This window comes from Macaca mulatta, chromosome 16 (assembly GCF_049350105.2).
Source record: "Macaca mulatta isolate MMU2019108-1 chromosome 16, T2T-MMU8v2.0, whole genome shotgun sequence".
NCBI classification, from domain to species: Eukaryota; Metazoa; Chordata; class Mammalia; order Primates; family Cercopithecidae; genus Macaca; species Macaca mulatta.
Genome location: NC_133421.1, coordinates 89,622,647 through 89,649,397, shown reverse-complemented (window position 1 = coordinate 89,649,397; position 26,751 = coordinate 89,622,647). Strand labels below are relative to the sequence as shown.

At 54.3% G+C, this 26,751-nt stretch overlaps 1 protein-coding gene and 1 long non-coding RNA gene across 52 annotated transcripts in view; both read left to right on the top strand.

Annotated features, from left to right (window-relative positions):
* The window catches only part of TBC1D16 (TBC1 domain family member 16), a 99,793-nt gene extending 73,533 nt beyond the window's left edge, over positions 1-26,260 (top strand). For 6 of the 51 annotated variants that reach the window (XM_015120372.3, XM_028835620.2, XM_077969166.1 and 3 more), the window contains 9 exons: positions 8,924-9,085; positions 10,149-10,296; positions 11,162-11,329; positions 11,877-12,025; positions 12,734-12,868; positions 13,901-14,087; positions 16,737-16,916; positions 19,659-19,805; positions 20,812-26,260. In XM_015120372.3, the coding sequence (XP_014975858.2) occupies positions 8,924-9,085; positions 10,149-10,296; positions 11,162-11,329; positions 11,877-12,025; positions 12,734-12,868; positions 13,901-14,087; positions 16,737-16,916; positions 19,659-19,805; positions 20,812-21,060 (1,525 nt within the window). In that variant the 3' untranslated portion in view covers positions 21,061-26,260. 51 annotated transcript variants of the gene reach the window in all.
* Positions 934-6,998, top strand: LOC144336042 (uncharacterized). The gene is made up of 2 exons (XR_013407437.1): positions 934-4,241; positions 6,869-6,998. It is a non-coding gene; the product is annotated as an uncharacterized LOC144336042 (long non-coding RNA).
* Positions 26,261-26,751: the final 491 nt, after the last annotated feature.

Below are 26,751 nucleotides of genomic sequence, written 5' to 3'. Positions count from 1 at the left end.
CCTGAGTAGCTGGAATTACAGGTGCCTGCCACCAGGCCTGGATAATTTTTTGTATTTTTGGTAGATATAGCATTTTACCATGTTGGTCACGCTGGTCTCAAACTCCGGACCTCAGGTGATCCACCGGCCTTGGCCTCCCAAAGTGCTGGGATTACAGGCATGAGCCACTGTGCCCGGCCAGTTCTTAGCTATTTTAGATAATGCTGTTACAAACATTTATGTGCAAGTCTTTGCATGTGGACATAACGTTTTTCTCTTGGTAAATACTTGGGAATGGAATAACTGGAAACAGGCATGTGTTTAATTTTTAAGATATTGCTGAGCTGTTTTCCTAAAGTGACTGTGCCATGTTGCATTCCCACCAGCAGTTCGTGAGAGTTCCACTTCCTGCATGTCCTCAGCAACACTTGCTATAATCAGTCTTGTCCACTGTAGCCATTGCAATAGGTGAGTAAGAGTATCTCATTGTAGTTTTAATTTGCATTTCCCTGACTACAAAGGATGCTGAGTATCTTCTCATGTAGCTTTTTGTGTCTGGCTTCTTTCACTTAATACATCTGAGATGCCTCCATGTCATCATGCATAGCAGCAGTTTGTTCCTTTTTATTGCTGAGGCATATGTATTCCCTTGTTCAGATGTACCATTGTTTAGCCATTCACCAGTTGAAAGACGTTTGTGTTGTTTCTTGTTTTTTGCAATGATGAATAAAACTGCTATAAACATTCACACACAGATTTCGTGTGAACATTTTCCATGTATTTTGGGTAAACACCTGGGGGGGATTGCTGAGTCATATGGTAGGGGTGTGTTTGACTTTATAAGACACTGCCAAACAGTTTTCCAGAAAGGTTCTATCATTTAACTTCCCGTCACGTGGTAGGGGAGCTCCGTTACTTTCGCCTCCTGGCCAGCACTCAGTTCAGTTTAATTCCTTTGGGTTTTTTTGGTTTTTTGGTTTTTTGGTTTTTTTTTTTTTTTGTGGGGTTTTTTTGAGAGTCTCACTCTGTCACTCGGGCTGAAGTGCAGTGGCATGATGTCGGCTCATTGCAACCTCGCCTCTGGGGTTCAAGCGATTCTCCCGCCTCAGCTTCCAGAGTAGCTGGGATTACAGGGGTGCACCACCACACCCGCTAATTTTTTGTATTTTTAGCAGAAACAGGATTTCACCATGTTTCCCAGGCTGGTCTTGAACACCTGAGCTCAGGTCACCTGCCCGCCTCGGCTTCCCAAAGTGCTGGGATTACAAACTTGAGCTGCCTTGCTCACGGCCTCATTAATTTGTTTTTCAGTCATTCCAATAGATGCGTGGCGGATCACGTCATGTTCCTTTAGATTGCATTGAGGTTTCTATTTGCGTTTCTCTAATAATGAATGATGTTGAGCACCTTTTCATATGCTTCTTGGCCATCTGAATATCCTCTTTGGTGAAATGTCTTTTCAAATATTTTGCCCATTTTTGGATTGTGTTGTCTTATTACTAAGTTTTGAGGACCTTTTCTATATTCTGTATAGAATGATGATTTAAAGCATATTACGGATTTATATGATGAACCCTTTATCATATAAGCATTTGGCAAATATCTTTTTCCCAGTCTGTGGCTTATCTTTTTTATTTTCTTAATAATATCTCTTAGAGAGTAGAAGGTTTTCATTTTAATGAAGATTAATTTTTTTTTTTCCACTTACGGTCGTATGTTGGTATCTGGTCTAAGAAACCTTTGTCTAACAATACTGTTGTATTTTAAGAGTTTCTTATACATACTCTGGATACAAGTTTTTTATTGACTATATGTTTTGTGAATATTTTCTCCCAGTCTGTGACTTGCATTTTTGTTTCCTTTAATGGAGTATTTTGATGAAAAAAAAGTCTTTAATTTTCCAATTTATTATTTCCTTTACAGTTTGTGTTTTTTTGTGTTCTATCTAAGAAACCTGGGCCTATTCTAAGGTTACACAGGTTTTCTCTTACAGATTCTTCTGGAAGTTTCCTGTTTTATGTTTCACATCTAGGTCTGTGATCCATTTTAAGTTAATTTGGGGGAGTGATGGGAGAAAAGAGTTGATGTCAATTTTTTTCATGCAGATATCCTGTTGATCCAGTATCGTTTGATGAAAAGCCATCCTTCTCCCCTGAATTGTCTTTGCACTTTTGTAAATAATCAATTGATATTTTTGGACTCTGTTATGTTCCACTGATTATTTGCCTATTTCACCATAGTTATCTTTTCACCAGTACCAAACTATCTTGATGATAGCTATGTAGGTCTCAAAATCAGATGAATCCTCCAACTTTGTGCTTCTTTTTTATAGTCGCTCCGGTTATACGAGCTCAAAATTTTGGGGTCAGCTTATCAATTTTAGTAAAACTTCCTGTTGGAATTTTGATTGGGCTTGTGTTGAATCTATCGGTCAGTCTGGCAAGATTGTCGTCTTAACCATGTTGACTGTTTTATTCCATGGACATGGTGCTTCTCTCCATTTCCTAAGATCCTATTTGACTTATCTCAGCAATTTTTGTGTTTTTCAGTATGACGTTCTTGAATGTCTTTTGTCAGGCTTATTCCTAAGTGTTTCATATGAGGATTTTTTTGCTACTGTAAATTTAATGTTTTATTTATTTCATGTTCCAATTGTGCATTGCTACTGTTTAAGAATACAATTAATTTTTCTCTATTAACTTTTTATCTTGCAGTTTTGTGAAATTCAGTTATTAGTTTTAAAGATTGTTTTATAAATTCCAGGAGGTTTTTCAGGTGAACAGTTGTATCAGCTGAAAACAGGGACAGTTTTATTCCTTCTTTTCCGGTCTTTATGCATTTTATTTCCTTTTCTTGTCTGATGCAGAGGCCAGGGCCTCTGTGAGAACATGGACTAGAAGTGGTGGGAGCAGGCATTCTTGTTCCTGCTCTTGGGGGGAAAAAATTCCATCTTTTACCATTAATTATGATGCTAACGGTGGAATATCTGTGGGTGCCTTTATCAGTTTGAGGAGCTTCTCTTCCATTCCTAGTTTGTAGACAGTTTTGTCATAAATGAGCATTCAATTTTTGTCAAATGCTTTTCTGCATCTCTGCATGTATGCCTTTATTGTGGGAACCTCTGGCTATTTCCTTAGGATTCATTCCTAGAAATGAAAGTGAAAAGTCAAAATGGATAAACATTTTTAAGCCTTTGGCATCTTGTTTCCAAATTGCCATTCAGAAATATGTGGTCAGGGCCGGGCATGGTGGCTCACACCTGTGATCCCAGCACTTTGGGAGGCTGAGGCAGGTGGATCACGAGGTCAGGAGTTCCAGACGAGCCTGACCAACATAGCGAAACCCCATCTCTACTAAAAATACAAAAATTAGCCAGGCATGGGGGCAGGCACCTGCAGTCCCAGCTACTTGGGAGACTGAGGCAGGAGACTCGCTTGAACCCGTGAGGCGAAGGTTGCAGTGAACCAAGATCGTGCCATTGCACTTCAGCCTGGGCAACAAGAGCAAAAATCTTCATCTCAGAAAAAAAAAAATTGGGCAGTTTCTATTCTTCCTCCCCCTGAGCTGAACGAGAATGTCTGTTTCCCCAAATCCTTTACCACACTAGATTTTATAATTTGTTAATTGATGCCAATTTCATAAACCACCCCCCTACCATGCTATCCTGTTTATATTTCCATTTATTGCATTACCCTGGGCCTGGAAATTTTATTCATTATTTGTATTTATTCTCTACTAAATTTTTTATTTTCCTTTTGCCAGTTTTCTGTTGGGCATTTATATTTTTCTTTTTAATTTACATACTTTTTTGCATATTAAAGATGTTAATCTTTATCATATGTATGTCCCAGTTTCTTTGGCTATTCATTTTGTTTTGTTGGGGTTTTTTTTCAAATAGATTTTATTTTTTGGAACTGTTTTAGATTCACAGCAAAATTGAGTGAAGAGTACAGAGAATTCTCATCCATCCCCTCCCCCCACACGCACAGCCTCCCCCACCAGAGTGGGACTCGTGTTACAACTCACAAGCCCATACGTCATTGTCACCCAGAGTCCATAGTTTATGTCGACATTCACACTCCATCTTGTACGTCCTATGGGTCTGGACAAATGTATAATGACACATGTCACCGTGACCACTCTGGTGTCATACCGGTGTGTCACTGCCCTAAAAATTCTCCGTGCTTCACCTTCCTACCTCCCCACCAGCTCCTGGCAACCACTGATCTTGTCACTGTCTCCATGGTTTTGCCTTTTCCAGAGTGTCCTAGAATTGGAATCCCACAGGGTGCAGCCTCATCACACTGGGTCCCTTCGCTTAGTAAACCCCTTCGTAAGATCCGTCGAAGCTCCCTCCGTGTTGTTTCACAGCCTGACAGCTCATTTCTTTTTAATGATGAGTAATATATTCCCTCGTCTGGCTGTACCACAGTTATTTAAACTTATTTATCCATTCACCACCAAAGGACATCTTGGTGGTTTCCAGGTTTTGGCAATTATGGGGAACCACCAAAGGGTGTCATTCTTTCCAGCCTCCTCTCCCATCACAGCCTCCTCTCCCATCACAGCCTCCTCTCCCATCACAGCCTCCTCTCCCAACCCAGCACACCAAGCACACCCTGCCCACTCCTCCAATACCTACAAGTCCCTCCCAGCATACTGTGTCCCGCTCACTGAACGGGGCACGCCAAAATTTCCAGAAACCAGACAGAACACAGAGACTCGCTTTGGCAGTCACGGGTGGAAGGCCCCCTCTCTGTTGCTGTGGCCGGAGAAGGCTGGTCCCCTGGAGGGTCAGCGCCAATTTCTATCCAGGCAAGAGTCCCGGATTCAGGGGCCACCGCACACCTCCCCCAGCAACGTGCCTCCGGGCAGAAGTTGGCTTAAACCCTCTCACAACCCCTTAGGGGCAAATTATTTGCATTAATTAATTGATTGATTCATTAATTCAGGACACTGTGCTTGGGACCTACAGCTGGGTTCCCATCGACTTTTTGTTCAGCAAACTCAAAAGGCTCAGGACAAAGAAAAGCAAGAGGAAAGTTAGCAGTTTAGGTATTTTAAATAATGCTAAAATCTGGCCCTGGTGTCTCTAACCTTGAGAACCACAGCTCAATGTGTTTGAAGGTTTCTTCCTCCCCCGCAAGCTTTTTCTGAGAGCTGGCCTGTCCTGCGTGTGTCAGTAATCTATTGCTGTGGAACAAATCACCCTCAAACTTAGCAACTTAAAGCAACCACCGGGCCCGGTGCAGGGGCTCACACCTGTAGTCCCAGCACTTTGGGAGGCCAAGGCGGACGGATCACTTGAACTCAGGAGTTTGACACCAGCCTGGGCAACATGGCAAAACCCCGTCTCTATAAAAAATACAAAAATTAGCCGAGTGTGGTGGTGAGTGCCTGTAGTCCCAGCTACTTGGGAGGCTGAGGCTGGAGGATCGCTCGAGCCTGGGAGGTTGAGGCTGCAGTGAGTTGTGTTTGCGCCACCGCACTTCAGCCAGGGGGATAGAGAGACCTTGTCTTTAAAAAACAAACAAACAAAAAACCGCTTCTTTGCTCACAGGGCTTTGGTTTGGGCTGGGCTGGGACAGGCTGGTCTGCTGGGCTCCCTGGAGTTCACTCAGGTCGCTGCAGCCACCAGGAGGCTTGGTTGGGTGGAGGGTCTGGAGTGGCCTCCGTTGACAGGTGTCGGGGCTCTGGTGCTGACTGCCAGTTGCGTGTGTCTCTCATGAACTCTTGTCTGTCTGTCTTGCCTGTGCCAAGAGGGAGAGTGAGGGGCTGCCCAGGCCCCAGAACTCGCCTAACATCATGTTTGCTACATACTATTGGTCAAAAAAGGCCCACCTAGATTCAGGGGTGGAGAGACAGGTGCTATCCTTGATAAGATGAGCTGTGAAGAATTTGAGGCCATTTCAAATCTCTATCTGTGTCTGACGTGGCGCAATTTACTGTGGTGGAGAGAGAACCCAGTTTTTGTGTTTTCCAGTGATATTGCTGACTTTTTTTCATTATTACTTTTACATTTTGGTGGTCTTCAGAAAATGATAGAAATGAAGAACTGCTACATTTCTTAAAGTTTAGCATCTTCTAGTTTTATGTATGAGATATTTTTAACGTAATAGCATCTTGGGAGTTATTGCCTGCAAAACCCATCCTTTCGGTTTTAATGCATCACATAATTTTATGAACAAGCTAAATTATTTGCAGCATATATGAATATTCTTAAAACCAAATTGCTTTACGTGTGTAGAAAGATAAGCAAAAATAAAACACTGTACATATTTCATTTTCCCTGTAGTTTATTTTCTTTAAACATTTTTTTCTATGACTTCAAAATTCCCAGACACTTTACATTTTCACTTCAGGCATGACTATTAAATGGCTGTGTGTTCTGTGCCAAGCCAGGGCCAGGAGCTGAAGATGAAGAGACACGATGCAACCCCCACTCCACAGCAGCCTTGAGGGGCACCAGACCTCGTCCTCCATGACCACACAGGGTACCTGCCAGACATACCCCAATTAAAGCGAACTGAGGTCTCCATCACCTTCGCTCTAGTTGGAGCCTATGGAACCCAGCTGTAGGTCCCAAGCACAGTGTCTTGAATTAATGAATCAATCAATTAATTAGTGCAAATAATTTGCCCCTAAGGGGTTGTGAGAGGGTTTAAGCCAACTTCTGCCCGGAGGCATGTTGCTGGGGGAGGTGTGCGGTGGCCCCTGTGTCCGGGACTCTTGTCTGATTTGAAATCGGCTCTGGCCCTCCAGGGGACCAGTCTTCTCTGGCCACAGCAGCAGGGAAGGGGGCCTTCCACTCGTGACTGCCAAAGCGAGTCTCTGTGGTCTATCTGGTTTCTGGGAACCTTGGCCTGCCCCGTACGGTGAGGGGACACAGTGTGCTGGGAGGGACGTGCAGGTTCAGGGGATTCTGCCGCTGGGTGTGGTGAGAAGGCTGGGGGAGGAGGCCGGGAAGGATACCACTAATGGCCCCACCCGGTGGGTCAGGCCGGCGGGCAGCACGCGGGGCAGCAGCTCTCCCAGCCACAGCAGCCCCGCGGTTCAGGGAGCAGATGATGAAAGGGGGCACCCATGGGTGCGGTGGGGCCTCAGACCCGAGACCTGCCCTGTGTTGTGAGCAATGATTCCGAAGCACAGCTCCCACAGGGTCAGAGGTCAGCTTGAGAAGATTTCGGGAGCCCTCGGCCTTCTGGGCCCGTCCATGGCGCAGCCACGGCAGTTCGAGTGATGGGCCCATGTGCCCATCTCTGATCTGGTTTTACCTGACTCCGTTTCCTTGAGAGCCCAGGGACCCCAGCAGTGGGAGGGCCTGTTCAGCTGACTTCCTTAGGCAGGTGAGGAAGAAAGGCCGCCTTCCACTCGCCAGGCCCAGGGCTGTGCCTGACGCAGTAGAGGGTTCTAGAAAGGCCAGTCAGGTTTCTCTCTTTGAAGTTCCAAGTGGGGAGGGATTGTGCTGGAACCCTCCAAAGGAGCTTTACTTACTTAGACCTGGTGCTTCTTGGAGGAGGAAGTGCCTCTGGATTGATGGCCTCCAACACTTTATGTTGTGAGCTCAAACGGGAAGCAGGAGCAGTGAATACAGCTGAGTCTCTGTGGGACGCTGCAGTTGGGGTCCAGAACTGAGTCTTGCCTCTACTCTGGTTTTATTTTAGCAGGCATTTGCTAAACATTACTATTAAATCTCAAGAGAGGGTTGGGCACAATGGCTCACGCCTGTAATCCCAGCACTTTGGGAGGCCGAGGTGGGCAGATCACCTGATGTCAGGCGGTCAAGACTAGCCTGGTCAACATGGTGAAACCCCATCTGTACTAAAAATATAAAATTAGCCAGTTATGGTGGCAGACGCCTGTAATTCCAGCTACTCGGGAGGCTGAGGCAGGAGAATCACTTGAACCCGGAAAGCAGAGGTTGAAGTGAGCCGAGATTGCGCCACTGCACTCCAGCCTGGGTGACAGAGTGAGACTCTGTCTCAAAAAAAAAAAAGAAAAAAGAGAAGAAAAAATCTCAAGAGACAGGATTTAACCTGTGATGTGGCTGAATCTGTATAATAAAATATTTAGCAATTTGAAATGTAACAAACTCATAAAAAATAACAGAATAAATGGGGTTGTCCTGCTGAACTGCAGACAGCTGCACAATATGCTGGTGAGAACATGGGCCACAAAGCTTGGGTTCTAATCTCCGCTCCACCACTTGCCAGCTGTGTGACCTTGGGCAAGTTACTTAACCTCTCTGGGCTTCAGTTGCCTCTTCTTTATAATGGGGTAATACCACTATTCATTTCAGAGGATTTTTGTGAAGATTAAATGCAATAAAAGCACCTGAGAAGCATTAGCTCAGGGCCAGGCCCATAGTCAGTGTTTTCATAAACGCTCATGACGTTATTAATAGTACTGAAAACCCAAATGTTTCCTAACCAAAGCGTAAACTGAACCAGTACTTTTCAGGAGAACAATGAGCTGGTTTAAACCACGGCGGAAGCCCCATGCTATCTAAAATCATCACAAAACAGCTACTTTCAGTAAAGCTCAGCCCCATGCTGTAGGGAAACCAAGCCTTGTTACTCTCCTCGCTTTACCCATGGGGAAACGAAGGCTGAGAGAGGCTAGGTGGCTTGGCCAAGGTCACCCAGCGAGGAACCCCAGTCAATGTGATCTTGGCTCTCAGGGCGATGACGACTTACTGCCTCTATTGAAGTGGAATGGAATTTGATCATGAAAATGCTTTCTCATCCAAGTGGAAGTAGAACTGTGCAGTGGGGTTCATACATGCCTTCATTCACAGATGTTTACAGGGCATATTCAGTTGTGCCTGTATGTGTGTTTAAGCTTGTTGCGTAGGTTTAAATGACTTTCCCCATGCCCCCTGTCCCCCTCTGGGTGGTGTGGGCAGGGTGATGTGTGGCCATCATCACATGACCTGTTCCACCAGCCCCCCATCCAGCTCCGACACCGGCCTGCGGTTCCCGGATAGCAACGGCCTCCTGCAGACCCCGCGCTGGGACGAGCCGCAGCGGGTGTGCGCCCTAGAGCAGATCTGTGGCGTGTTCCGCGTGGACCTGGGCCACATGCGCTCCCTCCGCCTTTTCTTCAGGTAGGAAGCAGCTCTGGGCGTCTCCTGGGAGTTGGTCTGTGTGTGCTTGCTTTCCCTGGCAGCCTGTGCTTTGTGGCCGGTGCAGTGCATGGCGTGGGGACGCAGGGCCCTGGATGGAGTCTTCCCAAGCGTCTGCCTTCCTCCCTCACTGATCTTGCGGGCAGCGGTTCCCCACCGCGGCTCCCTGGCGGTTCTCAGGCCAGGTGAGCTACCGAACTCATTCCCCTACCTTCAGCGTGATGGTAGCCAGCGACTGCTTGCAACTCTGGCTTGGGAGAAGAAACCAAACCAGGGCGGAGAGTAGCAGCTGCAGGCCTCTGTGATCCCCGGGAGATGCTCTGGAGCTCGGCCACCTGTGCGGGACGGGCCGCAGCCTTCCGGATGGAGGCTCCCTTCCTTTCGTGATGGGTGGGCGATGCCTAGTTTCCTGCAGTCATTCCCCACATCAGATCCTCCTCCTTATAGTCAGGGCTGCCCAGCCGCAGACAGCACCAATAAGAGGCCCGGGCTTAGAAGAAGCCGGCGTATCCAGAAGCTGGGGGGGTTCCCAGACCCAGAGCCACATTCCAGCCTTTCATCTAAGGGCAGCCGGGGTTGGGCTGACAGCACTGACGGATGTTTAGTGAGTTTCCCTGGAGGGTTCTCCCAGAGTTCCACCCACACGCAACGAAGGAGGTCTGTTCCCAGGAGGTTCTCTTAGCACATGGCCCACCGGGGCTCAAAACTGGATTCCAGGGCACTCAGCACTGGGACCCAGGTCTCCCGGACTGCAGGGACCATGTAGCTGGGCAGGTGGTGGTGGGGAGAAAGTCGCTCTGGCAGGTCTCCAGAGAGGAGCCCCAGGGCCCCCCAGAAAGGAGCAGTTTTGTCATCTTCAGCAAAGGGGGTGACGGTTTTTGTTCGGTGTAGTTCTGTCCCCTCCCGCCAGCAGCCAACCCCACCGGGACCCACTGTTTCCTGCTCCTGAGGTTGGCGACAGTGGCCTCTGATTATACTTGGAAATAAAACCCCCGTGTTTACATATTCATCGGGCTTTCCTCTCCCCTCTCCAATGGCCCTTCAGCGACGAGGCCTGCACCAGCGGCCAGCTGGTCGTCGCCAGCCGAGAGAGCCAGTACAAGGTCTTCCACTTCCACCACGGTGGCCTGGACAAGCTGTCCGACGTGTTCCAGCAGTGGAAATACTGCACCGAGATGCAGCTCAAAGACCAGGTAGCCCAGCAGACCACCCCAGACGCCCCGCGGTTGACACTTCCCCCCCCCATGGGCCCCATCTCCCTCCTGGGTCCCGTGTTGGGTTCCGGGGCCCGGGGGCTTACGGGGTGTGACCCACGGTAGCTTTCGGCCTTCAGAGCAGCAACTTCAGGTTTGAAACCTGTGCCCAGGGCTTTCTGTAAAGTCAGTGCCCTGCACTTGAAAAATCGTGTTTTGACAAGACTTCCTGCCATATTTTGCTCAATCTACGTACAAATGTAATAAGAGCTCTTTAATTATCTGTTGAAGATACTGTATGTGCTTATTAGAAACAGGGCTGACTTTAAAATTCCCTTCCTTCCCACAGAGCCTCCTGCTGGCTTCCCTTATTACAGTAGCATGGCTTTTTTTCCCCCTACATTGAACAACCTTTGATTTTTGAATTAAATGTCAGCTGCAGTTTTGCCCTGGATTCGTGACTGCTCGCGGAGACAATCTGACAGGCTGGCTCCCTGCTCGCAGGACAGCGATCCCTTTGTATGTGGCCAATCACATGTAATTCATTGCAGGCCCTCCCGGCAGAGGGAAGTTAGGCCGAACGAGGCATTAATTCCGTTTCTGCGGCTGGGGTTGGAGAGAGTGGGGGCGGCGGCACAGTGGGCCGGGGAGGAGAGAGCCGCAGAGGGAAACCGATTTTAAGATGAAGGTATTTTCATTTTAATTGCGCCTAATTACACTCGCCATTTAGGGGTTTGTATGCAAGGGACGGCCCTTGCCCTCCTTTCAGAAGAGAGAGAGGCTTTTAATCCTGGGAAAAGCACCGCTGGCCTCTGAAGCCGCACGGCTGAGATCCTGACCTTTGCCCAGTTTTCCTCCCATTTAGCAGGTCGCCCCCGATAAGACATGCATGCAGTTCTCCATCCGCCGCCCCAAGCTGCCGTCCTCCGAGACGCACCCCGAGGAGAGCATGTACAAGAGGCTCGGCGTCTCTGCCTGGCTCAACCACCTGAACGAGCTGGGCCAGGTGGAGGAGGAGTACAAGCTGCGGAAGGTGAGGTCTGAGCCCTCCCCGCTGGCCCCGTGGAGAGCCGGCCGGGAACCGGGAATGAGCAAGAGGGAAGGAGGCCAGGGTCTGGCCGCCCGCCCGCACCCACGGGCCACCTCCTTGGGAGAGCCCCGTTTTCTTGTGTGAGGCTCTCTGTGAACACTCCGATAAAGCAATCAAAGCTGCTGCGTTGAAAAAAAAAACAAAAAACAAAAAAAAACCTCCCTCGAGGGTTTGGGGGGATACCGTGTCAGCCTGTATAGAAGGGTTTGCAGTGAAATGCAGCGTTTCCAAAACCAGGGATTAGGCCATGACGTGAGAACGACACGTTAATCTGAGCGCCACCCCAGGGGGGGCATTGACATTGAAATGAGCCGGGTTTGTGTCCTGTATGGGAATTGAAGACCACTGCTTTCCCCTTGTAAATATGTGCAAATTGCAGAGATCTGAATCCAGGCGCACCAAAGCCACCAAAACACACATCTCTGGGGATTTGGGGGTTCTTTGAGCTGCCCTGTTTTATCCCCTCCCCAACTTTTGCCGCTTCCTCCAGGCCATTTTCTTTGGCGGCATTGATGTGTCAATCCGGGGGGAGGTCTGGCCCTTCCTGCTGCGCTATTACAGCCACGAGTCCACGTCGGAGGAGCGGGAGGCGCTGCGGCTGCAGAAGCGAAAGGAGTACTCTGAGATCCAGCAGAAAAGGTAACCGCCGGGGCCAGCCCGGCCCACCCCGCCGAGCCGCAGAGGAAAATGTCATTTGAAAAGGCAATTTGAGGTGCAATTCAGCATTGATAATATGTTTCGTGACCCATAGTTTCTTTCAGAAATGGGTCTCCCAGGAACGTGAGTGATAGGGTGGGATAAGTGCAGTCATTAAACCAAGCACTCGGGCCTCGGAACTGCGGGGCTCGTTAGCTCACATGTCAAGGTTTTAGAATTCTCGTTCAACAGACTTAACTAGGCGCTGACGTCCCACAGCTGAAGGCTGGGGCTGGGAGCAGGGCCTGGAGGGGTGAAGGCATCCGGAGACTCTGTCCCACCTGGGCTCTGCTAACCCAGAACTGGGGTCAGCTCTCTCTCCAGGAGGCTGGGACTGGGTGAAGCCACTGGGCTGTGCTCAGCTCCCCTCCAGAACACTGGGCCAGGGCCAAGACCTCATTACCCATTAGGCTACAACTTGTTCTTCTCTCTGGGACGCTGGAGCCTGTGAGGCGGAGTTAATATCAGGGAGAGCCTTGGATACATGCCACCCATCCGCCTCATCCGGGAGGGTTTGCAGCCAGCAGCAGCCACCCAGCTCCCATCCAGGGAATGGGGGTTGGGAGGAAGTGTGGCTTCCTGGAATGTGTGCACCACACGATGCCTCCGGCTGCCACCCGCTGACCCGACTCGGTGGTTGGCTCCACACAGGCTCTCCATGACCCCTGAGGAGCACAGAGCGTTCTGGCGCAATGTGCAGTTCACTGTGGACAAAGACGTGGTCCGGACCGATCGGAACAACCAGTTCTTCCGAGGGGAAGACAATCCCAACGTGGAGAGCATGAGGTACTCCCTCCCCAGCCACCTGCAAGTCTGCAAGTCTCACCTGACCGCCCTGGGAAGTGGATGAGCCCCCAGCCACTTTCTGCAGGGGCTCTCTTCCAGGTTCATACGTCAAAGCCCCGGAAGTGAAGGATACGCTATTCATGGGCTACCTCAGTTGGCATCTCAGAGCCGTGGCATCCCAGGGAAGCCACCCAGGTCCCTGCCAGTGGGGCCCGCAGAACCCCTCTATCCCCTGGGCACCACCAAGCCTGTCCTTGCTTGGCTCACACCAACCATGGACCAGCTTCCCCATGCACCCCCTCCATCTCCCCGTGGGTGGTCCTGCAGTCATACAGCCACACAGAGCCAGAGGCTGGCATCTCTGACATTCTGCTGCAGCCTAGCAAATAATTGCACAAAATTAGCAGCCCACAGAAATGTCCCTGCCAGCCCACCCCTTGTCACAGGCAGTCCACCCTTCAGAAAATCAGACCCATGTTCCCCCTTACCCCTGCTCTCAAGGTTCTGGGCCTAGACAGCAGCTAATAGCAGGCCATTACTTCTTTTTTTTTTGAGACAGAGTCTTGCTCTGTCATCCAGACTGGAGTGCAATGATGTGATCTCGGCTCACTGCAACCTCCACTTCCCGGGTTCAACCTATTCTCCTGTCTCAGCCTCCCTAGTAGCTGAGATTATAGGCGTGCACCGCATCATGCCTGGCTAAGTTTTGTATTTTTAGTAGAGACAGGGTTTCACCATGTTGGCCAGGCTAGTGTCGAACTCCTGACTTCAGGTGATCTGCCCACCTCGGCCTCCCAAAGTGCTGGGATTATAGGCATGAGTCACCATGCCCAGCCAGGCCATTACCTTTTGCAAAGCAAGGGTCTGTGTGTCTGGAACCTAAGCTTGGGCTCTGAAATGATGGCAGAGCTGCCTTCCACTGAGATGAAGGCAAGTGAGGGAAGGCGGGGTCTCCAGCTTGGGGTTCTACGGGCTGGGCAGTGTGCTGTGGTGAGGGTCATCCCGCTTACTGCTGTCTCCACTGTCTCCCAGGAGGATCTTACTGAACTATGCCGTGTACAACCCTGCCGTCGGCTATTCCCAGGGGATGTCGGACCTGGTGGCGCCCATCTTGGCCGAGGTCCTGGATGAATCAGACACCTTCTGGTGCTTTGTGGGTTTGATGCAGAACACAATCTTTGTCAGCTCCCCTCGGGACGAGGACATGGAGAAACAACTGGTGAGGCTCAGAGGATGGGTACCTCTGAGGGCATGTGAGGGCCCATGCTGCCTCTCCCCTTGTAGCCAGGGTTGCCGTGGTGACGCGTGGCTTGGCTGCTATAGGTCAGTGGGCAGCGAAGACACCAGGATAGGACTTGCCTGTGGGATATGGGTGACTTAGCCCTGGATCTCCGGGGGCTGGCCCCCTGACTCCCTGCAGGTCCAGGGGCCGTGTTGTGTGGGCTACCCTGGTGGCCTCCCACCCCTGCATGTGACAACCTGGCCCAAGCTCCCTGGCTGGCAAGGAAGGGGAGGCACCATCACACCCAGCCCCCTCTGAGCTTTAGGAAATGGGTCCTCAGGTGTGTCTAAGCTGCTCCCCGCAGAAGTCAACACAGCCAGGGCTTCTGAGTGCGGACAGGAAGAGGAGGGGCTCCTGAAACTCCCTGAGGTCTCCGGGGCAGTCCTCACACCCCACCCCTTCCCTGGGGTGCCCAGCTGTCACGTCTCCCGTCAAGGCCTCTTTAAAAGGACCAGCCCTATGTAGACCAGGAAGCACTGACTGTCGGTGGTGGGGCTGAGCCCAGCTGGGTAAGGCAGCACCAGAGGGCCAGTGTGTGGGACCGAGCCAGGGCACCTGCTCACTGTTCTCACCACGCATCACCCGTGTCTACCAAGTACCTGCCGGGTGCGGTCACCAGACATTCACCCTCCCGGCTGGGCCAGGAAGCTGGCATTGTGAGCAGAGGACGCTGGTTGTTGGGGAACCCTGCAGGAGGCGCCCATGATAAGGACAAGAGGGCTTCTGCACTAGGGACAGCTCCAGGGTGTGTGGGGTCTGGCCCTGAGTGTCGCTAAGGCTGGGCTGAGCAGAGCAGTCCTAGTGGTGGGACTGAGTGACCCGGTCTTCCTGGACCAGTAGTGAGGGAGGAGCTGATGGAGGGCCTTGAAGGCCAGGGCCACAGGGTGTGTCTCATAGAACGAGGGTCCCCACTGCACGGCCACAGAGCGTGTCTCAGAATGGGGGTCCCCGCCCCAGCACACTGCGTGTGTCTCATAGAATGGGGATCCCCACCCCCAGGCCACAAAGCGTGTCTCAGAATGGGGGTCCCTGCCCCAGCACACTGAGCGTGTCTCAGAATGGGGGTCCCCGCCCCAGCACACAGAGTGTGTCTTATAGAACGGGGGTCCCCACCCCCAGGCCACCGAGCATGTCTCAGAACGGGGGTCCCCGCCCCCAGGCCACCGAGCATGTCTCATAGAATGGGATGCCCGCTCCCAGGTCCGGGACTGGCGCTGGTCCGTGGGCTGTTAGGAACCAGCCGCACAGCAGGAAGTGAGCGGAGGACGGGCCAGCGAGCATCCCTGCCTGGGCTCCACCTCCCGTCCGATCAGCGGCCACATTCGATTCCCACAGAAGCTCGAATCCAAGAACCCTTTGTGAACTGCATGTGAGGGATCTAGGTTGTGCGATGCTTATGAGAATCTAATGCCTGATGATACGAGGGGGAGCAGTTTCAACCCGAAACCATTCACACTACCTTGTCTGTGGAAAAATTGTCTTCCAGGAAACGGGTTCCTAGTGCCAAAAAGGTTGGGGACCACTGCTGTAGACTGACTATTAGTGGGTCACTGATGGCAGGCTGGGAGGGTTGAAGCCAACAGAGAGAATTTGAAGGCAAAGGAGCCCAAGCAGGGAGGTGCAGGCACCTGCACAGGGGGTGGGAGTGGAGCGTCTGCAAGGGGGTCATCCACATGGGTGGGCTTGACCCGGCTGCAGGCCACAGGGCGGACGGCTGGCTGCACATCTTCAGCGCAGTTTCCGTGGGAACAATGGGCCACCTGTGTGGGAAGGGGGCATGTGGCCCTGAGCCCTGCCCCAGGATCCCCCCAGCTGTGATCTAACTCCACCTGGGCCGGGGGGCTGACCCCAGCCGAGCCTGCTCACTCTGCATCAACGGGTGGGTGTGACGTCAGGCGTCCACATTGCCTGGGGAGGCAGTTACAGTGTCCAACGCCATTCGCCCCTGAAGGCTCATGGCAGCACATGGCCGGGTGACTCATTGACTGCTGGAGATTGATTTTCCAGCGACATTGATGAAGTCAGTGGCCTGGGCCCGGGTGCTGCCAGAAATAGCCCCAATCTTATTCCACGTCACTGGGAGGTGACCTTAATGGCAGGAATCGAGCATCCTGGGGCTCAGACACGTCCCCTTCCTGCCCTAAATCAGCTCTGGAAGATGAAAGATCTGGGTGAGCATAGCTGAAGAGGGGTGGGGGCGCTCCCTGGATGATCCGCTCACCTCACCAGGAGGGGTGGATGTGGGAAACAGCCCCCAAGTGTCCACCGAGAGTGGGGAGCCTTCCTGGCCATGGAGCGGCTGCCCAGCATCCGGCCACTCCAGGGAACAATGCTCTGCCTCACTCTGGGCCATGCCACAGCCTCCGGAACAGTCAAATCTGGGAGGAACTGGCAGAGGCAGGTGTGAACCGATTCCAGTGGTGGAATAAAGCACTGGGGGGCTGGCATGTGGAGCAGGTAGAGGCCCCTGGCTGTGCTTTTCCAGGTTGGGGTGGCCCGGGGAAGGGCCCCAGTGGGAGTGGGCTCCCTGGGCAACAGGCTTGCATGGGACTAGGGCTAACTAACCCATGCTGGCCTCGCCCCCAGCTATACCTTCGGGAGCTGCTGCGGCTGACACACGTGCGCTTCTACCAGCACCTGGTCTCGCTGGGCGAGGACGGCCTGCAGATGCTTTTCTGCCACCGCTGGCTCCTGCTGTGCTTCAAGCGGGAGTTCCCCGAGGCTGAAGCACTGCGGATCTGGGAAGCCTGCTGGGCCCACTACCAGGTGAGCCAGGGCAGGGGCCAGGAGGCCTGCTGGGTTTACTACCAGGTGAGCCAGGGCAGGGGCCAGGGCCGGGGAGGTTGGGACCATGGCCCCTGAACCACCGTGGCCACCCTGCCTGCTGCCCCTGGCCGCCTCGCCGCCCCCCAACCACAGCCACACATGAGTCCCCCATATGGCGACCGCCTTCCCGTCCCACGTGGCTGGCTTCAGACCTTGCAGCTCGCCTCCCCAGTCACTGAAATCGATGCAAATTGCCCGCTGACTGCACTCATTACCACTTTCTGGGGCTGAGCTCCCTCCTGTCACAACCAATCAGTGTGAGTGACACTGTCGGGGGCCTACGCTAGACCACAGCAGCCCAGGATGCCGGTACCCAGGAGCGTAAGCCAGCACCGCCCTGCCCCCTCGGGACCGCCCGGCCACGAGGGACGAGGGCCAACTCACCCGTCACCCTCCTGTGCAGAGAAAGGGCCTGAGATTCCCACTTCCCTGTCGGCCCCTCCAGAGGGCTCCAATCAGTGATACCGACTTCCTCTCTCCGTCCACCGTCACCAGCATCTTCTCAGCAAATTCCCCTTGGAGCACAGCACTGGCTCTGTCACATGGCCTTAACGCCCAAATTAGGGACAAGCTGGAGATGTCAAAAGATAAGCAAGTCTCTTTGAATCCATCAGCCTTTAAAAAAAAAAAAAAACTCACATTGACGCATCCAGGAGGGCTGGACCCTTTTGCAGGAGCAGGCTCCATCCACCACGGCAGCTCCAGCAGCCTCCATCAGAGAGCCCTGAAGATGCAGGTAAACACCCATCTGCTGGAAGACATTTGCGTCAGGGTCTCCCGTCCTCACTCACACTGCAGGGGGCTGATATCTGATGAGAGAGAGTCTGAAGCCACGGAGTGCCGGTGCCACATGCCGCCTTTGCATGCATTCGTTGGCTCGCCCTGGCCCGGGTCTAGGTTTCCTTCCTGGCTTAGCCTGCTGGACGTGGACGTGCAGGGTGGACGGTCTGCATTAATAAAGGGAAGCACGGCATGGATGGTCTGAGACGCTTCATTCCCACCACCCCCAGAGAAAAAAATCGTGCCTCATTGCATGTTTTCCCAGTGGCAAATTTGCCGCCCTCATTCCTTTATGTTCAGGCTGATGTCACATATGAACTCAGGGCGTGGCCCAGCAGACAGGGCCCTTTCCCACGGGCACCTACTATGTCCCGAGTGTAATGAGATCTAGTTGGAATTCCAGCGGGAGGCCGATGTGACGTGGGATCTCTGTTGGCTGCTGTTTTGTTGGAATCCACAAAGCACGTTTCTGTTGTTTTCAGACTGTGGGCTAGATTTAGCCACAGTCGGTCCCATCCCTCGATCAATTTGGTAGTCTTACGGGGTGGGGGTGGGCTGCCAGTGAGCTGGGAGTGAGCTCTGTGGAATGGGAAGGTTGCCGCCAGGTGAGGTCTTTAACTGTTCAGTGACCCCTGAGCGAGAAAAGGCCTTTGATGCTATCCATCCGCTGCCAGCGTGTGGTGGGGCTGGACGGCCCTACGCCCTGCCTGTCCTGGGAACTGAAATCCGCCTATACTGTACAGGCTGTGGAGATCGTGCCCTCCCTCTCCCTCCCCACATTCCTCTCCCAGAGAAGCTGGGCGTCCACCTTCCTGCAACCCCTCCACTGTGTCTCGCACCAGCCACAGTTCAAATCACTGCAAAAGGATCCGTCAGAGCCAAAACAAGACCGTCCCAGATTAGTTCAGAGGAAGCAGCCGGGCAGCCTGGTGCATGGTCTCTCCAGGAGCAGGCTGGGGCGTGGGAGTTGCCTGTAGCCTCTGCCCTCATGGTGTGCTCTGCTCAGCCTGGGCTGGGGACACCGTTCCGTCTGGTTTGTGTGGTCGACGTCAGGAGACTAAACATGGACTTCTCAGTGCCCCCGTCCTTCCTGTGCCTCCGGAAGTGCGTGTGCCTCAAAGGTGGCGTGCCTTGAGGCGTCCAGGCCGGAGAGCACACAGGATGCAGCCGTCAGGACCCGGCGTGGGCTTCCTGCGGTGCACAGCGCATTGCTGGCAGGCCCCGTGGGGCGGTCTTTAAAGGGAGGGCTGCGGAGTCCTCAAAGGGCGCCCAAAAAGAGGCTCAAGGACAGCGCGATCATTTCAGCCACCCCATGGGCGAGCTGCTGTGCCCGCTCTGTTAGGATCTTCCCACTTTTCTAGCCACAAACCCTAGAGTCGTCTCTGGGGCATGATTTGGGGGGTGAGGCCTGGAGCCAGGAGGATAGGCTGACCCGTGGCTGGCTGCCAGAGGCACATTCCACGAGCCGCTGGAGTGAGTTCTGACACAGCCTTCCACACACACCGTTGCTCAGGACCGTTACAAATGAGTCCTCCCCATAAGCGCAGGCCAGGCCTTCTGAGGAAGGCACCTCCCCACCGCCCCCACCCCCGTCATGGAGACCACCCACATTGCCCCCCAGGAGAGCAGCAGCAGCCCGTGGGGCTGAGCTCAGTGTCGTCCCCTGTGGATGTCACAGCAGCCTGGGCATGCGACCCAGGATGGACCCCGTGTGTGGGTGGGGAAACTTAGGGCCGAAGAGGCAATGCAGCTCGCCCAGGGCCACACGGCCCCCGAGCTGGGCTGTGAGCCCCGACACCTCGCCCTGGAGCCCTCGCTCGCACCCTGGCAGTCAGTTTCCTCCTGAGTGCAGGGCCTGGGGCTCGGTCAGAGCCCGTGTCTGAACTCTACCCCCCTCCCCAGACCGACTACTTCCACCTTTTCATCTGCGTGGCCATCGTGGCCATCTATGGGGATGATGTCATCGAGCAGCAGCTGGCCACGGACCAGATGCTCCTGCACTTCGGAAACCTGGCCATGCACATGAACGGGGAGCTCGTTCTCCGGAAGGTGAGGCTGCCCCAGACGTGGGCCCCGCCCCACCCTGCCCCCAGAGCCTCAGTGCCAGCGGTTAGTTCTCAGGAAGGTGATGCTGCCCCAGACATGGGCCCCGCCCCCAGAGCCCCATCCCCACCGGCTCATTCTCAGGAAGGTGAGGCTGCCCCAGATGTGGGCTCCGCCCCCAGAGCCCCATCCCCACCATGGCCCCCCAGCACGTGCCCTGCCCCCACCCGTAGCACTGGGGGCTCCTTGCCAAGGCTTCGCAGTCAGCACCTGTCTTGGCCTGGCTGTGTCACCTCGGCTGTCCCCTCACTGTCCTGGGGTGCCAGCCCTGACACAGGAGCCTCCCTTGCTGGCTGAGGAGGGAACGGATTCCCCGGGGCTGACGCACAGGACAGGTACAACCCAGAGCTAGGAACCCTGAGGAGGAGGCTGGACCCAGGGGCAGGGTAGCCAGAATACTGGAGGCCTTGGGCTTTGGCCCCCTCCCCCACTTCCCAGACTCCTCCTGGAGATGCTGCCTGTTAGCTCTGTGGTTGTCCTCAGGGCAGTGAGGGGGCATCCTGAGGTCAGTGGTGCCCCCCGGCACAGGACGCAGATGCTACAGGAGCTGAGAGGCTGCTGGGGTGGGGGGGGTGCAGAGCAAGGTGTGGGGGGAAAGAGAGGGGTGCTGCCGAAGGGACAGGTGGGCTTGGCTGGGCGCGGCCCAGCCCTGGCTGGTGTTGGTCCTGTTCACCCTCCCGATGAAGCCCTTTCAGGGACCTTCCTCACCTTGAGTCACCTGTGAGCACAGCCCAAGCGCCTTGTGGGTCCTATCACTGCAGCCACCTAAGACCCAGGGCCCGTGGTGCCAGTGATGGTGGGAGATGCAGGCAGAGCCCTCAGCCCAGGACTCAATGAGCCCCCGAGGTGCAGGCCGTTGCTGCTGTTGCTCTTTGTTGGCCACTCCCGTGGGGACCCTAGGCTGCCAGGCTGTCCCCCGGCCCCTCCTCACCCCCCCGTCCTCTCTCTGCAGGCGAGGAGTTTGCTGTACCAGTTCCGCCTCCTGCCCCGGATCCCCTGCAGCCTGCACGATCTGTGTAAGCTGTGCGGGACAGGCATGTGGGACAGCGGCTATATGCCCGCGGTGGAGTGCACTGGCCACCATCCAGGCTCGGAGAGCTGTCCCTATGGGGGCACGGTGGAGATGCCTTCCCCCAAGCCCCTGAGGGAAGGCAAGAAGGGCCCAAAGACGCCGCAGGACGGCTTTGGCTTCCGCAGATAGGTCGGCCCCTGGCGCTGGACAGGGGTTGAGGGGACCTCCCCAGAGGCCCCGGGCACGGGAGGGGGTGGGGCTGGGCATGAAGGGGACAGGGGATGGTAGAAACCTAAGGAAAATGCTTTTGGACAACTTGAGAGGAACCTTTTCATACTAACGACAAAATTAGAGTCCGGAAGTGACAGAAGTCAGACCTACAGCCACCCAGAGGAAAGTCAGCTCCTGAAACGCTGCAGTGGAACGCGTGGCCACCGCACCTGAGACGCAGGCCGGCTGGACTCTCCTGCTGGCTGCCCTGGAGGATTTCAACACGTCCCAGGATTTGCTCCAGCCTCACGGGCAGCCAGACAGCATCACCAGGCCATGAGGAAAGCAGAGACAGGAGAGGAAGGCCTCACTCACCCACCGCGTCGAGGGCTGCAGAACAGAGCAGGGTCCTGTCCAGGGCCGGAGACATCCTTGCAAGCCAGACACACTTCCTCATGAGACCTTGTTCTCTGGGAGTGAGCCAAACACACTTCCCAAAGCTTCCCCAGCCACAGCTGGGATGCTGATGGAAAGACATCTGCCATAAAAAAAAAAAAAAAAGAAAAAAAGAAAAAGATAAAAAGCTCAACCCATATGGGGATAGAGAGGTGGAAGAGCAGGCAGGTTTGAGGAGCTGGGGCTTGTAATGTTCATCCATTTAAACATTTCGTCCTCCCGGTACACGAAGGGAACTCCCTGCCCAGGAGCCTGAGCCTCAGGCTGTTGGAGAAGCATCCGATGTCTTTTTCTTAGCTGGGGGTCTTCTACGTGAGGTGCCTTGGCGTTGTTTAAGGTCAGCTCCACCAAATACAGCAACCAGCTGGGGCTTGAGTGGGTTGATGTGTGCGTGTGTCCCTGCGTGCGTGCATGCATGCGGGTTTGTGTTTGCAAGGTCCTCTGACGATGATCTGCCTTGTCCCAGGGACACGGTAGTATATTAGCCGACCAACCAAGACAAGGACACCTGGAAGTAGTTAGACTCTTCCACTTTCCTACAGGACCTGTGAACTCAGATGTGTAAGTCAGCTTCTCAGGTGATCGGACATGAGAGCGACCAGTGAAGGAGTCAGCACTCAGGGCTCTCTGCCTTCTATGTGGGAGTGAGGTCTTCCCAACAGACTCTTCCCTACTCCAAAAGATTGTCTATCAGTTGCTCCTTCTGGGATCTAGAGATGGACAGACAAGGGTGTGCGATCTATGCTATGAGAGTTCCCTCCCAGCCAGCTTAGAAGTGTCGAGCCATCTGCACAGAAAGCCACTCCTTCAGCAAGAAGACCAAATCCCTCCTGAAATCCTCCATCGCGTCCTTCTGGGGAGAAGAGCCCTTGATGTGCTGAGAACCATCATGGGGACCGGGACCGAGGGCTTCTTCCCACTCGAAGCTTTTCTCCCTGGAGGGTGGGCACTGCTGGGCCATGCCACTTCAAAGCAGTGTTTCTCAGCAGGAAAGAGGAGGTCACCACTCCTCCTCCTCCTCGGCTTCTCTTTTCTCCATGAACCCAGGTTCTCCAGCAGGCACTTCCAAGTTCCCAGGTCTGTCTGCCCAAGAGCCTTTTGGGGAGTCAGTGCCCCCGTCCTGGGGTACCGACCATTTCTGTCTAGCAGTAGGGGGTCCTGCAGTGGGAGTGGGGTGGGCTTCTCATCCACGTTGCTTCTGCGAAGTGAGGGTTGCCTTTGTGGGCTAGGGCGGTGGTTAGAACTTCTGCCCTGACCCTCCGCTAGAAACCAGTTATATCCATTGCCACAGCAATACTGTGTAACAAATCCCCCAACGCTCCGTGGCCTGCAACAATCAGCACTGATCTAGAGCAGGAGTCAGCAGTTTGGGGCGGGGTGATTCTTCTGGTCTAGGCTGAGCTTGCTTGTTTAGGGCCAGTGGGCTGTTCAGTCCCAGGGGCTGCTTATGGTGCAGAGGTCAGACCTGGCCCTGCTCTGTGGTCTCTTGCATCCCTCCCGCAGGCCAGCCATGGCAGAGCCAAAGGCAAGGAGGGAGAGACGGCAAGTGCCTTTCCAAGCCTAGGCAGACACCGCACCTGCAGCCCTCCCCTTGGCCACAGCAAATCACGTGGCTGGGCTCAGCATTAAGGGGTGGGGGACGGACCTGCCACTTTAGCGTCCCCTCTGCACAGTTGGGTGGCAGTAGGCTGAGAATTTGGAGAGCTGAAGAACTGGGACTCTGGAGAGTCTGTGTCCTAATAAGGCCTGCTTTGGAGCACTCCTTCCCCACTCACCCTCTCCAGGAGAACAGCATCCCTGATCCTAGCATTTCACTAGATACCTCGTGCCTTTGAGCTGCTGTGTTTGGGAGGGAGGAAGAGGGTAGGCAGGTCCAGGGCTCCCCTCACTTAGGAAGGTCCTAGTAGAAGGCATTCCTTCTGAGCCTCCTGGCCCTACAGCTTCTCACTCCTGCTGCTCCCCAAGACCTGACCCAGACCAGTCAGCTGCATCTCTGCACCAAGTACCACCCCCGCCGTGCACTGCTCGCACCTCACACTCCCCATGGGCTGGCCGGGACCCCAGTGAGGTCTGCACCTCTCCCACCAGCCAGGACCTCGGAAGCCGTGACCTGGATGTTCAGGGCTTGGTGGAGGAGACGCTGCTCCGGGGGGATGGAGAAGCCCCGCCCCTCCGCAACTCCCTTAATCTGGATGCAATTAGAGGAAACCAGCCAAAAACCCTGCGGCAGCTGTTGCCCCGGGATTATTCCCAGCCAGTGAGAGGCATTAGGGCGATAATTCAGTCATTAGACTTCTAGCCTTCCCACCGCCAGAACGTGCAAATAGGGGATAATCAGCCCTGCACGGCCATCCTCAGCAATGCTGCTTATTTAACCCATTTTTTAAAATGACACTTAATGTTATTGGCTGGCGTACGTGTGTGCGCATACTTAAAAGTTGACGCGTGCTACGGCCCTGCTGCTAATGTCTGTGCTGACAGCGTTACCCGATGTTGCTCAGGGCCTCTGGGAAGAGAGGGCACCTTTGATGTGGGCGTGCTGGCACCCAAGAGGCCGCGCGGTCAGGCTCGATGCTTGCCGACTCTGGAAGGTCCCGCCAGGGTTGGGGGGTCGGGTGAGCGCTCAGAGAGATCTGGGGAGGAAGCGAGGAGCCTGGTGTCCTCACCAGGTGCAGAGGGGAATTGTGTTCTGCTCCAGAAGGTTCTGACTCAAGTCTCAGCCCCTAGGACTCAGAACTCACAAGTCATGGACCAAGTACGGAGGGAGGGAGGGCCCCAGCCCACCCCTGCAGAGGAGGAGGAGGGTCTGAAGGTGGGAGGGGCAGCTCCATGAGCAGCCACTGTTCCTGACCAGCCAAAGTGTCGGGCGCCAGGGGAGGTTTCCATGTCCAGGAGGGAGAGGACCTCCACCCTCTGACTTTTCAGTTTTCCGTAGCAGCCCAGTCTGAAGCTTTGCAGGGGTGGGCAGGGCATCAGGACAAGATGAAGATGCTGGTTCTGGAACCAGGCCTTCCCTTGGGCTAAGGGGCAGTGGTTGGCAGAGGTTGCCCAGCTCTTTTGGAGGCCACTGGGAATAGAGGTGGGGTGGCAACAGGAAATGGGGTGCGGGCTGTAGACCACAGTGGGTGGGGTGTTGCTTCCGTTCCTGTAAGGTCCGCCCCCCGAGTCCCCTCATCTGCTTCTTGTTTGGCAGAAATAGCTCTGGGGCACAGCCACTTGATGATGGGAATCTGCTCACGCCATGCCCTCTGGGGAAGGAAATCTCGCTCCTTGTGCAGACTCTCCTTTCCCCTGCGGGGGTGCTGGGGGTGCCAGGGCTCCACCCTCGGCTCGCTGGGCAGAGGGAAGGAAGCACCTCCCTGTATGCTCTGCAGAGGCCCCTGCAAGTCACTTTGCCTCAGAGGAAGGAGGAGAGGTCCCCTGGGAAAACACACACACACACACACACACACACACACACACACACACACACACGTGCAGGGGTGCAGCCTAGGTCAGTGGGGCCAGGACTGGCTGCCCAGCTGGGCCTGCCCCATTCTTGGAGTCCCTGAGGAATGGGCCTCAGGATCCACTTCATCCCCTGTTTCTAAGCCAGGCTGCATGGCCATTCCGGGTTTGAAAGCATTTTGCCCTGTCTCCAGTCAGAGGGAACTGCCCCCAAACTAGAAAGCTAATTTCCCCTGAAGGTTCGTGAAGCCAGAGGCATGCCCTTGGGGGCTGGTCGGGGGTGGTGGGGCCAGGGTGAGAGGCGGTGCTGTGGAAGGGGCCTGGCCCCTGCTGCCCGCGACTCTCCCCGGGTGTGCGGCCTTCTGCCTCCCTCAGGCTCAGTTTCCAGCCTGTAACGAGAACAACGATGCCTGCCTGCCCAGGCCACGTCCTGGGACCACAGTGGGGACTCTTAAGTGTAAAGCTGTCATGAGGATGGTTTATGAAGTCCCAGGGACCACACCTGCACTCAGGGAAGAGACCGCTGACCTCAGCCATCAGCCATGTGCATCGTGGGGGCGGCGAGCTCAGGACGGAGAGCTCTTGCCTGGTTCGGAGTCAGCACACCTGCACTCCCTTGCACACACCCACCCAGCTGTGTGTCCTCCACCAAGGGCGAGCCTCTCTGTGACTCTTCTGTAAAATGCACCCCGTTTTGCCCACTCGTGCCATGAGACACATCCTCAGCCATCCCGCCAGGCATGAGCGCGTGAATGCACGTGCAAAGCTCTCCACCAGAAGGGTGGTGTGGGCCCTGCAGGTCCTAGCCCTCGGCCTTGAAGCTCCCTCAGGCTGCAGACTCTGGCCTCCCGGGTCTGAACATTAGAACCGGGGAAAGGGGTGTCCCTGAGCAGAGCCAGGAGTGCAAACAGCCTTCAGCCGTCTGGCCTTTTAAGTATATTGTGTTGCGTTTCCAGGTAGGAAGGTAGCATTTCAAGTTCAAAGAGAGATGAGTCATGCAACCATCTTTCCTCCAGCACTTTCGGGGTAAGAAGGACAGTTTTTCTTATGGTTTAGGGGAAATTTTCATGAAATTTCCACCATTACCAATAGATTACTGATGTCCATGGCAAGTGATCTGTTCTTGGTATTTTGTTTTGTTTTGGTTTGGTTTTTAAATGTAATCGCCCATTGGTCAGGCCCAGGACTGGTCACCATGAGCTCTGCTAGCCACGGCCCCAACAATGCTTCCGGCTCTCATGGATTCCACAGCAAATAAAACTGTCCTGAAAACAGATGCACACTGTACAGTGCCTCTAGAAGGTCTGGTGGGACTTGCTGGCTCGAAGCACGGCAGGCTCTGTGCTGGGCAAAGAGGGCCCCGTGGCAGCCCAAGGGCAGCCTGCAGACTCCAGTGTGCCCTGCTTTTCCCGTGTTCCGAGATGGAGGAGGGGAAGGTGTAAAAGAGCTGGATGGGGGCTGTGGGGACCGAGGGTCCCGGGAGACTGGCCAGGGACTCGGCAAGCGCCCGCTCTAGCAGGCCTTGCCCTCTGGGCTGTGGTTGGATAGCACTGGGCCTGCAGGGTGGGCTGCGAGGAGGAAGAGCAGCTCTGGAACCCGGGCCCCAGCAGGCAGCGATGGGAGAATTGACGAGTGCTCGCGGGGTCTCACACGGGAAAGGACCGGTTAACTGAGCAACTGGGAGCCTCGCTCCCGCCCCAGTGCCTGGAAACACAAACAGCATTTTATTGCACCTTGGCTGCCGGGGCTCTGGTTTCAGGAAAAGCC